Source organism: Oncorhynchus clarkii, chromosome 12, assembly GCF_045791955.1.
Source record: "Oncorhynchus clarkii lewisi isolate Uvic-CL-2024 chromosome 12, UVic_Ocla_1.0, whole genome shotgun sequence".
Taxonomy (NCBI): domain Eukaryota; kingdom Metazoa; phylum Chordata; class Actinopteri; order Salmoniformes; family Salmonidae; genus Oncorhynchus; species Oncorhynchus clarkii.
In genome coordinates this window covers 59,648,881-59,662,379 of record NC_092158.1, presented here as the reverse complement: position 1 = coordinate 59,662,379, position 13,499 = coordinate 59,648,881, and the positions used below count along the sequence as shown (strand labels likewise).

General features: G+C 42.6%; 1 protein-coding gene across 1 annotated transcript in view; it reads right to left on the bottom strand.

Moving 5' to 3' along the window:
• LOC139422492 (probable phospholipid-transporting ATPase IA) overlaps positions 1–13,499 on the bottom strand; it is a 186,676-nt gene that overhangs the window by 87,922 nt on the left and 85,255 nt on the right. Inside the window, 2 exon segments of the mRNA XM_071173654.1 lie at positions 5,334–5,398; positions 8,336–8,474. Of these exon segments, the coding sequence (XP_071029755.1) occupies positions 5,334–5,398; positions 8,336–8,474 (204 nt within the window).

The window sequence follows — 13,499 nt, the reverse complement described above, 5'->3', positions numbered from 1 at the left end:
AGCTAGCCAATGTTAGCCAGTTAGCTTGGGTGCTTGACTGCTGTTGTGAGGTCAGAATGTTTGGATCAACCCTTCATATTGGGCCAGAGCGTCCAGTGTGGGCTCTGAATTTACGAACGAACAATCTGACAGCACAGTTGCAGTCACCAACGATCTGGATAACAACCTAATGAGCCATGCTAGGGCGAGTAATGTTCAGTGAGCTGTTCTCTCATTTGTGTCTGGAAGTAGCTAGCAAGTTAGCTTGCGTGCTTGACCGCTTTAAAATATATATATTATTATGAACAAAACAAATACAAAATCATAAATATACAAACAAGAGTACAATAAACCTAACCTATTCAATTTGTCAAAAAGTTACATGTACGTATTGCTTTTTTGTTTTTACACTTACTGATCATTTCCAAATAATATTTAAATTCTATCTTAAACAATGTGAAGAGGGGTTTGTTTTCCAGCCACTTAATTTTATGGATAAAGAATCTGCCATAAAAAAAATAAAAAATTAACAATGAAAGTTAAATCAGGGTCCATATAACATAATTTCAGAGTCTTTCAAATTAACATTAATAGTAGTTTCTTTTGAAATAAAATCTAACTCAATCCAAAATCTTCTGACATAAGAACAGTCCCAAAATAAATGGTCAAGAGTCTCTGGGTCACAACCACAAAATACACATTTGTTATCAATAGCTATTTTGAATCTGTGCATAATCAAGGTCTTTACAGGGGTGCTTGACTGCTGCTGTTAGTACAGAATTCTCAGATCAACACTTAAAGAGATGGGTGGGGCAAAAGCTTAAGAGGATGTGAACGATGCTGAATGGGTGTAGACAAAGAAGGGCTCTCCAGTATTAGTACAAAAACATTCAAAGGCCATTGTCTCAAAAGTCAGTTTACAAGTTCATTAATGTTCAAAGCAAAATTACTTTCACTTTGTTCCTCAACTGTAGTGTGTGATATACCATTTTGTAGCTCCGAGTCTAGACTCACCATTTCAAATGTTGCTACATAAGACCGATTTGAGCCGGTCGGTCACATTTAAAGAACTGGTTTGGATTAATAAATAGGCCTACAATAACAACAACGATATACATTAATAATAGGGAGTTGCTCCTAATCGTGACCGGATATTATATTCCTGAGGCTCCGTATCCGTGAGTACGCAAATTCTCGCAATACTTCAAGGTATTTTGACACTTCACAAATGTTCTTATGCCAAAACCGGATTATATACATACCAGTATTTATAGTGAATCAGAGTTAAATTCCAAAAAGATGTTATTCAATATCACTAAGCAGAAAACAAACAATCAAAACACCAATAGCCACTACAATGTCGAAACATGATTTTGTCATGAGTTCAGTACCATTTGCTTGATTTTGCGGATCCACGACTATGGTTTATTGACATTAGCATGCTGGCGACGCTAGTCAGCATTGGCTGCTACATGATAATCAGCTTGCGTTAGCTAGCCAGCGTTAGCTACCTAACTAGCCAGCCTAGCAAGCTCTAGTCTAATGGAAACCGATGCAAATCATGCTGGCTAATAGCTAGCTAGATGACCAGTGGTGACAGTGAGACCCCTATAAGATTCAAGGATTTAATATTAATATTTGTTATTTGTGGGGAATTTTATTAGGATACTAATTAGCTGCAACTACTCTTCCTGGGGTCCACACAGAACATGAAATATGACATAAAACGGAACATTAATAGACAAGAACAGTTCAAGGACCGAACCATACTGAACAAAATAAACACAACATGCAACACTTTCAATGATTTTACTGAGCTACAGTTCTGTTAAGGAAATCAGTCAATTGTAATAAATTAATTAGGCCCTAATCTATAGATTTCACATGACTGTGCAGGGGAGCATCCATGGGTGGGCCTGGGAGGGCATAGACTCACCCACTTGGGAGCCAGGGCCACCCACTTTGTGGCCAGCCAATCAGAATTAATTTCCCCCACAAAAGAGCTTTATTACAGACAGAAACACTCCTCAGTTTCATCATCTGTCAGGGTGGCTTGTCTCAGATGATCCCGCAGGTGAAGAAGCCGGATGTGGAGGTCCTGAGCTGGCATGGTTACACGTGGTCTGCGGTTGTGAGGCCAGTTGAACTTACTGCCAAATTCTCTAAAACGACGTTGGAGACAGCTTATGGTAGAGAAATTAACATTCAATTCTCTTACAACAGCTCTGGTGGACATTCCTGCAGTCAGCATGCCAATTGTACGCTCCCTCAAAACTTGACACATCTGTGGCATTGTGTTGTGTGACAAAACTGCACATTTCAGAGTGCCTTTTATTGTCCTCAGTTCAAGGTGCACCTGTGTAATGATCATGCTATTTAATCTGCTTCTTGATATGCCACACCTGTCAGGTGGATGGATTATCTTGTCCAAGGAGAAATGCTCACTAACAAGGATGTAAACAAATTGGTGTACACAATTTTAGAGAAATATGTTTTTTGTGCATATGGAACATTTCTGGGATCTTTTATTTCAGCTCATGAAAAACAAGGAATTAACACTTTACATGTTGCGTTTATATTTTTGTTCAGTGTAACTTTCATTTTACTTAAATGAAAAAGGCGTTCATCTTTGCAATAAACAGTAGCCTAGGCAAAGCCTCCTCTCTCGCTTTCTCCCCGGACAATTCAGCTGGCTATAATTTGACTTACCGGCTTTTCATTTATTTTATCAGCCAAAAGCAGCCAATTACCAGCTAATGGAAACCCTGATAGCTGTGAGCACAACCCTAGGCTCCTTCGCACCGTGTTCACTCTCTTTGACTATCTCAGTCACTGAGATGAACTTGAAAATTCAGCTAATGGATCCTTCTTTACTACTTCCTGAATAGCACATTTCACTTCACGTCCCCATCTGAACACGTCCCCATCTCTTTGATAACTGTTTCTAAACATGGAAAAGGGGAGGAAGACGCGCTCCAATTACTCTCAGGCGCAACATAAGAGCAACTCCAATTCCCAGCAGCACCGTTGGCAGGATCTCTGTTCATTGAGCCCGAATGGAAGGATGGGGGGAGAGAATTCCTCCATAATTCCTCCATGTTTTACAAACAACCTTATATGAGCATCTCTTGAGCCACAGGAGAATGGGAGCTGACATTTCAAAGGCGCCGTCCTCTCTTCTCTACCTCTCTTCTCTACCACTTAATGTATCATACTAACCTGGCCGGGTTGACAGAGTGAAGGCCGTCCGTCATTGCTGTATCCCCTCCTCCCTTCCTACATTCCCTCCCTTCATCCCTCCCTCCTGCGCCGACACACACAGTGAGTGGTTCCTCTGTCCACGGCTCTGTTCCCTCGCTTCCTCTCCTGGAGGAGTGCAGCAGTGGTTTCTTTTCGTCCTGTCCTTCCCCCACGACAACAGACAAGACTATCCCTGCAGGGGCATGCTTACCTTTTCCCCCTCTACTACTCTGCTGTTAAAGGGGGTTAAAAGGGGGTTCGGCTAGAGGCCCACCTGGGCCTCCTTCTGTTGAGTTTTCTACATCATGCAAAAGAAGGCATGCTGGGCTCTGGTTATGTGCTGACCGACATCCCCCTCTCCAACCATCCCACTAGGCACAGTCAGAGCCCCCAACCTCGCCCCTGGCCCTGTGACTAGCTGGGGTTCACTTCACTCTGGATAGAGACATCTCTTCAACTATGGGTTTGACATAGAGGCATCTGCACTGTGGTCACTAGAGGCAACTTACACAACAGAGTGGGTTGTTACAGAAGAGAAAGAGAATCCAAAGACAAAGAGGAAGAAAAAGACTAAGGAACAAAGAAAGCAACAGTAAAGCCAAGTTCAACGTCCCCGACTATGACGGTAGTTGGTTTAGCAACATGCAAGATCATATTTGTGGTTTGTCAGAGTTTGTTTGACAACACGCTGAACATAGGCCCCAAGGACCTAGCATGAACCGAACTCTGCACTAATACAACCTTCTGAAGCCGTCATTTATACTCCGTTGATCTGAGTTTTCAGGATACGTGGCTAATAGTCATCAAAAGCACTAGCTGATTGGGGGACACACTGAGCCCTGTTTTAAGTGGGATTACATTGTCGGTCAAGGCAATTGTGGTGGTGACTTACCAACCTTTGGCACAAAGACTGTGTTTTTTACATTCTGAGCGGGCTCCAGGGTAAAAGCCAAACCAGATTGGTGTTTTTGTTTCACACACAGGGATGGATTGTGCTGCCATCCTGTTAGAAGGTAACAGATTATTTTATTACAATGGTTCAATTGGATTTTCATTGTGTGCAATGGTGTTATTTGCCCCCTAGTGGATGTTTCTGGTACTTAGAAAGACAACGCAAACAGGAAGTAGAGAATTTGTTCTGCACGCATAGAAGCAGCTACAAACAACGCTACGGTGCAGGTCTTTCAATGTAGTTATTTCTTGTCACGCTTCAGCCTTGGAAAATATTTGTTTGTAAATTCAATTCAAGCATTTAGCTAATGATTATAATCTTGTTATTGATAGAGTTGCTTACATATCAATGTTGGTTGCATTTACTCACAAATTGCAATGCCTTTCATGTATGTCGTTAGCTGTATTACTTTGTTCGTGCGTCATGCAAACGAATTGTAAAATATACAATACTGTAGTTTTGTTACTGTTTCTAGTGTAATATGCTTTGTTATTCTACATAAATGGTTGTACACTATTAGAGTAATGAAAGGAGCCAATTACCATATGAGTAACAATTAGCTATATGGTTTGGCATCATGCCAGATGCATGGTACCTTAGCGCGTGCTTTGTATTTATGCAACTTCAAATGTATAATGTACAGTTACTGTCGGTGTGAATTGAATACTAAAGTATATTCTTTTCTGTATTTTGCAGTTTCACAACATAAACGTTTTCAATATATTCATTCAAGAAAAGTCACGCCTTGGGAGTTTTATTGAAGACTTAGTTGTTAGCTATCTGTCTAGTTTTGCATGGGAACGCAACTCAAGGGCAGAATATGGATTACGATTATAATTGGGGTTGAGAGGGAGCGTTGCAATTTGGATTATGCAGATTGACAGCATTAACACTAACTATCCGAAAATAACTAAATTTCCATGAAAACAGTTCAACAAAATAACTTTTATGGGTAATATGGGACTGTATTATAGGGTTGATTTCACTACCAAATGGAAGAAAACTGACCTAAACGGAGAGGGACTACCTGAACTGGTCCGATAAGACACAGTGTGCCCTGTGCACACTGTAGACCTACGCAGTTACTATAGCACATCCCCTGTTCAATGATATAATAATAATAATGTAGATTGATAACAGATCCTTAGTCTGCTGCACTCACGTCAAGTGTGTCTTCGTTCATCACCAGCATGCCCATGTTCTTGGTCAGAAGTTTGCAGGAGTATCCTGGAGAGAGACAAGTGAAACAAGAGATGAGCTGCAATGTCATCTTGTGCAAACATCAAACATCTAACATACTAAAGTACTGAAGAAAAATATTGTTCATGCCATTATGCATTATTATGCAGTGGCTTTGGAAAGTATTCAGACCCCTTGACCTTTTCCACATTTTGTTTTGTTACAGCCTTCATCTAAAATGGATAAAAACAAAATAAATCCTCAGCAATCTACACTCAAAACCCCATAATGACCAAGTGAAAACAGGTTTTTCAAAATGTTTGCATATTTATTACAAATAAAAAACAGAAATACCTTAGTTACATAAGTATTCAGACCCTTTACTATGAGACTCGAAGGTGCATCCTGTTTCCATTGATCATCCTTGAGATGTTTCTACAACTTGATTTGGTAAATTCAATTGATTGGAAATTATTTGGAAAGGCACACACCTGTCTATATAAGGTCCCACAGTTCACAGTGCATGTCAGAGAAAAAATCAAGCCATGAGGTCGAAGGAATTGTCTGTAGAGATCCGAGACAGGATTGTGTCAAGGCACAGATCTGGAGAAGGATACCAAAAAATGTCTGTAGCATTGAAGGTTCCCAAGAACACAGTGGCCTCCATCATTCTTAAATGGAAGAAGTTTGGAACCACCAAAGCTGGCCGCCCTGCTAAAATGAGCATTCGGGAGAGAAGGGCCTTGGTCAGGGAGGTGACCAAGAACCCGATGGTCACTCTGACAGAGCTCTAGAGTTCCTCTGTGGAGGTGGGAGAACTTTCCAGAAGGACAACCATCTCTGCAGCACTCCACCAATCAGGCCTTCATGGTAGAGTGGCCAGACAGAAGGATGCTCAGTAAAAGGCACATGACAGCCCGCTTGGAGTTTGCCAAAAAGGCAACTAAAGGCACCTAAAGATCTAAAAACAAGATTCTCCAGTCTGATGAAACCAAGATTGAACTCTTTGGCCTGAATGCCAAGAGTCACATCTGGAGGAAACCTGGCACCATTCCTACGACGAAACATGGTGGTGGCAGCATCATGTGGGGAGGTTTTTCAGTGGCAGGGACTGGGAGACTAGTCAGGGTTGAGGCAAAGATGAACGGAGCAAAGTACAGAGAGACCCTTGATGAAAACCTGCTCCAGAGCGCTCAGGACGTCAGACTGGGGGTGAAGGTTCACCTTCCAACAGGACAATGACCCTGAGCACACAGCTAAGACAACGCAGGAGTGGCTTCGGGACAAGTCTCTTAATGTCCTTGTGTGGCCCAGACTAGAAACCTGACCGATCATCTCTGGAGAGACCTGAAAATAGCTGTGCAGCAATGCTACCCATCCAACCTGACAGAGCTTGAGAGGATCTGCAGAGAAGAATGGGAGAACTTCCCAAATACAGGTGTGCCAAGCTCATACCCAAGAAAACTCTAGGCTGCAATCACTGCCAAAGGTGCTTTAACAAAGTACTGAGTAAAGGGGTCTGAATACTTATGTAAATGTAAAATCTGTTTATTATTAATACATTTGCAAACATTTCTAAAAACCTGTTTCTGCTTTGTCATTATGGGGTATTGTGTGTAGATTGATGAGGGGAAAAAATTATTTAATCCATTTTAGATTAAGGCTGTAATGTAACAAAATATGGAAAAGGTCAAGGGGTCTGAATACTTTCAGAAAACACTGTATTATGATTATCTTTTCAAAATAAACTTTAATACCAAAGAGCAAATGTAGGAGAAGTAATAGGTTATATGTACTTCCTCCTGAAATTGAGTTCTCTGTTTACTTTGATGTTATTGGCTTAAGTACCAATGGGATGAAAAAGACAACAAACATGTAAATTCTCTGGGTTTACATGTCTGTTTTCTGTTTTAAGGGGGTAGTTCGTTTTAGTTAAACATGGCTAGTTAAACATGTTAGTTAAACATGGCTCCCTAGTGAGCGGCAATATCAGAGTGGAACATCTGTGGGCTTCGTCAAGCTTGGAAATGACTCCTGTTTCAATTTGAGGGCTTACCATAACACCTAGATCTGCATGTATATGTGAGTGTTTGGGTGGGACTGTGTCTGAGAGAATTACACACACACACACACACACACACACACACACACACACACACACACACACACACACACACACACACACACAGACAGATGGGGGTCGGGATGAGGAGCGTGTAGGTTTCACCTCCAGAGGCTCAAATCAATACCAAACAGGTCTGGACCTGGTGGATTGTTTTCTTACGTGTTAATGCGCAAACTTAAAATAAGCCAGCGTGTAGAAAATGCCCCACCCACCTCTACAGCACTCAATTTAATCTGGGCATGGTGAGGTTAGGGTGTAGTTGAGGAGAGAGTGGGTTGTTAGGGTAGGCCAGTGTTTGCGTTGCCTTTTCACGGCATCGGCTGGCACAAGCAGGCTGGGAACAGAAGAACACGGAGAACGGGACAGAGTCTAGTTCGACAGCCCCCTTCCCCACAAAAGGTGTACCACCAACCTAGGCAGAGGGTGTTTTATTTTCAGGCAGAGGAAGAGGAGGAGGGAGAAAACAGGCTTGGGTAGAATACCGTATATATTTTGAAATACCCACGGTATGATTTTTATTTACTTTTGTGGTTGCTACAACACTGCTTAACTATCTACGATGTGCCAAAGAAATCATCTCAAATGTCTTTCTGGCAGTAGAGACATCACACACCCAGATTACAATCAGGTATAGATGTTTTATTTCACAATGTGAGGGAAGGACGTCATTTTTATGTTATTTTTATATTTTCTGGTCAGATCTCTTTCTTATGGTCCACTTCGACTATTTGTCTCCCGGGCACGTGCTTCAACACCTGCATTGCTTGCTGTTTGAGGTTTTAGGCTGGGTTTCTGTACAGCACTTTGAGATATCAGCTGATGTACGAAGGGCTATATAAATACATTTGATTTGATCTTACCAATGTTGATGGCCGTCTCCTGCTTGTCCCCAGTCAAGATCCAGATCTTGATGTCGGCCTTCATCAGGGTCTCAATAGTCTCAGGCACCTTGTCCTGAAGCTTGTCCTCGATGGCCGTGGCCCCGAGAAGATGCAAGTTCTATAGAGGAAGAGAAAAAAATGTGGTAATAATAAGGAGAAAATCTAACAAGAGAAGGGGCTTTACAACGTCATGTGAGGGGTCAGACACTGTCACTCATTCATTTACTCCCTGTTTTTCACTTGAGTCTGCTGCGCTTGTTTTTCCACCCCCCCAAAGCTGGGGAATGGATTAGGGTATTTGGGGTTAGGGTGAGGGGGGCAGGAATAGGGGGGAAACTTAGGGGCCAGTTGTAGTCACAGCACAGTGGTTGTGAGAGAGAGGGGGGGGGTGGCGTCACGGGCGAGGGACTTTGGGACGTGTTATCCCGACCACTCCTGTCTCAGCCTCCAGTATTTATGCTGCAGTAGTTTATGTGTCAGGGGCTAGGGCCAGTCTGTTATATCTGGAGTATTTCTCCTGTCTTATCCGGTGAACTGTGTGAATTTAAGTATGCTCTCTCTAACTCTTTCTTTCTTTCTCTCTTTTTTTCTTTCTTTCTCTCTCTTGGAGGACCTGAGCCCTAGGACCATGCCTCAGGACTATCTGGCCTGATGACTCCTTGCTGTCCCCAGTCCACCTGGCCGTGCTGCTGCTCCAGTTTCCACTGTTATGCCTGCGGCTATGGAATCCTGACCTGTTCAACAGACCTGCTGTTTTCATCTCTCTAGAGACAGCAGGAGCGGTAGAAATACTCTGAATGATCCACTATGAAAATCCAACTGACATTTACTCCTGAGTTGCTGACTTGCTGCACCCTCGACATCCACTGTGATTATTATTATTCGACCCTGCTGATCACCTACGCACATTTGAACATCTTGGCCATGTTCTGTTATAATCTCCATCCGGCACAGCCAGAAGAGGCCTGGCCACCCCTCATAGCCTGGTTCCTCTCTAGATTTCTTATAGCCAGGGTTTCTGTACAGCACTTTGAGATATCAGCTGATGTAAGCTAGATTAATCTGCTAATAAAGGGCCTGGGGGAACTGAGAGGCCCCGGTGCTTTTTGTGACCTAGGCCAAGCTGCAGTATATCTGTAACCCACTAGCCATATGAAACCCCACGGAGAGGGGAGGGATGCGTTAAATAATGTTGTGACAACTTCACAGCTATATTGTCTTAACGTTGACACAATGTTGCAGGCATTCCGGCCAGGCTAAAGCAAGATTTCAAACAGTAGGCCTATTTGAACCCAAGAATGCAAATAGGTTTCAATCAAGACAACTCCTGAAAATTCACCCGAACATTTACAAAATAAATGAACAGGCATAAGGTTTTATTTTCAATTTTATTTAACCTTTATTTAACTAGACAAGTCAGTTAAGAACACATTCTCATTTACAATGACAGCCTAGGAACAGTGGGTTAACTGCCCAGCTCGGGGATTCAATCTAGCAACCTTTCGGTTACTGGCCCAACGCTCTAACCACTAGGCTACCTGCCACCCCACAAATTGTGTTTGTGCATAACTTATTTCAATGATGACCAAGTAGTAGCTGTTCGAGAGTAGCTTGTCAAGAGTATTCTGCAAAGAGATGTAATGTGGTGGTGTCCTTTCCTTTTGATCTGCTCTAAAAGTACATGTTGAGGTCACAGTTCCTAAACGCTTCGACCATAGCTCCATCCCAATTTTCTACTTCACCTGAAGTATCCACGTGTTCACTTCCCTTCACTGATTTGAAAGGAAATGACTGGTATAAGAAATATGGTGGAAACTGCCATTAGCCCATTCCTCCACCAATCCAATGCTTTTTGGCGTGGGAAGAAGTGAGCAAGTGCACACTTCAGGAAGAAGGAGGGAATTATGGGACATGACCCTTCTCTCAGACTGCCACCTAGTGGACTTATCACATCCCTGCACCCTCCTCTCAGAACTTTTGTGTTAACACAGTGATTTTAGTATTTTGTTTTGGGCAGAGCTGAAGGTCTGGCAGCAGTGGAGCCCAGCACTTGATTTACTAGCGTGGCCGCCTGTGTTTGACTAACACTTCCAGATCACTGGTTTTCACAGAGGAACTGTTTGTTGCTTTCTGGTACTAGGCCAACCCAACCTGCCCCCATACACTCAAACCATAGTTCCATAGTATACACTGCATCAAACCATCCAAACCCATTCAGATTCCATGGCTGGGCCCCTATATAAAGCACTACTTTCTGGTCACTCTGACAGCTCTGTGGCAGGTAAACAACATTTCCCTCAACGTTAGCAAAACAAAGGAGTTGATTGTGGACTTCAGGAGGAACCAGGCTGGACACGCCCCCATCCTCATCAACGGGGCCACCGTGGAGACAGTCGATAGCTTCAAATTCCTCGGTGCACACATCTCAGACAAGTTGAAATGGTCTAACCACATGTACACAGTAGTGAAGAAGGCACGACAGCGACTCTTCAACCTCAGGATGCTGAAGAAATTTGGCCTGTCCATGAGGGCCCATACAGTGTTCTACAGGAGCACCATCGTGAGCATACTATCGGGCTGCATCACAGCCTGGTACGGCAACTCCACCGCCGCGGACCGCATAGCTCTTCAGAGGGTGATACAGTGGCAAGAAAAGGTATGTGAACCCAGTGGAATTATCAGGTTTCTGCATAAATTGGTAATCAAATTAGATCTGATCTTCATCTAAGTCACAACAACAGACAAACACAGTCTGCTTAAACTAATAACACACGATTGGAGATGTTGGTTAGAGCTGCCCTGCCCTATAAAAAACACTCACAAAATTTGAGTTTGCTATTCACAAGAAGCATTGCCTGATGTGAACCATACCTTGAACAAAAGAGCTCTCAGAAGACCTAAGAATAAGAATTGTTGACTTGCATAAAGCTGGAAAAAGTTACAAAAGTATCTCTAAAAGCCTTGATGATCATCAGTCCACAGTAAGACAAATTGTCTATAAATGGAGAAAGTTCAGCACTGTTGCTACTCTCCCTAGGAATGGCTGTCCTGCAAAGATGACTGCAAGAGCACAGTGCAGAATGCTCAATGAGGAAGAATCTTAGAGTGTCAGCTAAAGACAAAGAAATCTCTGAAACATGCTAACATCTCTGTTGACGAGTCTATAATACGTGAAACACTAAACAAGAATGGGATTCATGTGAGGACACCACAGAAGAAGCCACTGCTGTCCAAAAAAACAATTTTTCCACGTCTGAAGTTTGCAAAAGAGCATCTGGATGTTCCATATCGGTACTGGCAAAATATTCTGTGGACAGATGAAACTAAAGTTGAGTTGTTTGGAAGGAACACACAACACTATGTGTGGAGAAAAAAAGGCACAGCACACCAACATCAAAACCTACTCCCAACTGCAAAGTATGGTGAAGGGAGCATCATGGTTTGGAGTTATTTTGCTGCCTCAGGCCCTGGACAGCTTGCTATCATCGACGGAAAAATGAATTCCTAAGTTTATCAAGACATTTTGCAGAAAAAATGATAGGCTATCTGTCCACCAATTGAAGCTCAGCAGAAGTTGATTGATGCAACAGGACAAATACCCAAAACACAGAAGTAAATCAACAACAGAATGGCTTCAACAGAAAAAAATACGCCTTCTAGAGTCCCGACCTCAATCCGATTGAGATAACTGGTTGACCCTACTGCCAAAGGAGGGTCAACCAGTTATCAAAACCAAGGGTTCACATACTTTTCCCACTCTGCACTGTGAATATTTACACAGAGTGTTCAATAAAGACATGAAAACGTATAATTGTTTGTGTGTTATTGTTATTGTTACTGTGTTTGTCTATTGTTGTGACTTAGATGAAGATCAGATTACATTTTATGACCAATTTATGTTCAGGTAATTCCAAAGGGTTCACATACTTTTTCTTGCCACTGTACATGCACCCGAACAGTACAGGAGCATCACGGCAAAAACTGAATGACTGGCCAATAGTTTCTACCCTCAGACCATCAAGCTGCTGAATAGCCACCACTAGTCAGCTACCTGAACCCCCCTCCACCCTGCTACTCCTCTCCTATGGACATTCCCTCCGCTACTCCCTCCTACTGTCTCAACTCTCTCTTGCTACTCCCGCTATGGACATTCTTTCTCCTGCTGCTCCCCCTCCATCCGTTCTACTCCCCCTATGGCAATCACACCTGCCACATTAAAGTTCCAGTGTAGTCAAAAACTTTATTTTCCTGTGTTTTATATACAGTACCGGTCAAAAGTTTGGACACACCTACTCATTAAATGTTTTTTCTTTATTTCTACTATTTTCTACATTGTAGAATAATAGTGAAGACATCAAAACTATGAAAAAACACTAACACAAATAGCCACCCTTTGTCTTGATGACAGCTTTGCACACTCTTTGCATTCTCTCAACCAGCTTCACCTGGAATGCTTTTCCAACAGTCTTGAAGGAGTTCACACATATGCTGAGCACTTGTTGGCGACTTTCCCTTCACTCTGCGGTCCAACTCATCCCAAACCATCTCAATTGGGTTGAGGTCGGGTGATTGTGGAGGCCAGGTCATCTGATGCAGCACTCCATCACTCTTCTTCATGGTCAAATAGCCCTTACACAGCCTGGAGGTGTGTTTTGGGTCATTGTCCTGTTCAAAAACAAATTATAGTCCCACTAAGCGCAAACCAGATGGGATGGCGTATCGCTGCAAAATTCTGTGGTAGACATACTGGTTAAGTGTGCCTCAATTTCTAAAACGTTGGACCTTTAATCAAGTTGAATGTCTGAAATCGGTTTTACTGATTTGTGTTCAGCCAACCACTCAATGGAATGGGTGGAGAGTTTTAAAATGGATGCTTTGTGTGAGGGGTTGGTGTCCTTAGGGTGAACGAAGCAGGCAGTAATTATCTTGTTTGCAGAGCTGATCGCTCATCATTGGAATCTTTTAGCTGATATGATTCAGCCATACTGGTATCAGGGAAGGATACAGTTTACATAGAGACCCTGAGTAAGGAATTACATTTTGTTAGAGATTGGTTGTCTGACAACAAATTGTCACTGCACTTGGGAAAAAATAAATTGATTTTGTTTGTAGGGTAGACAAGATAACGGTAAACTGTGCAGGC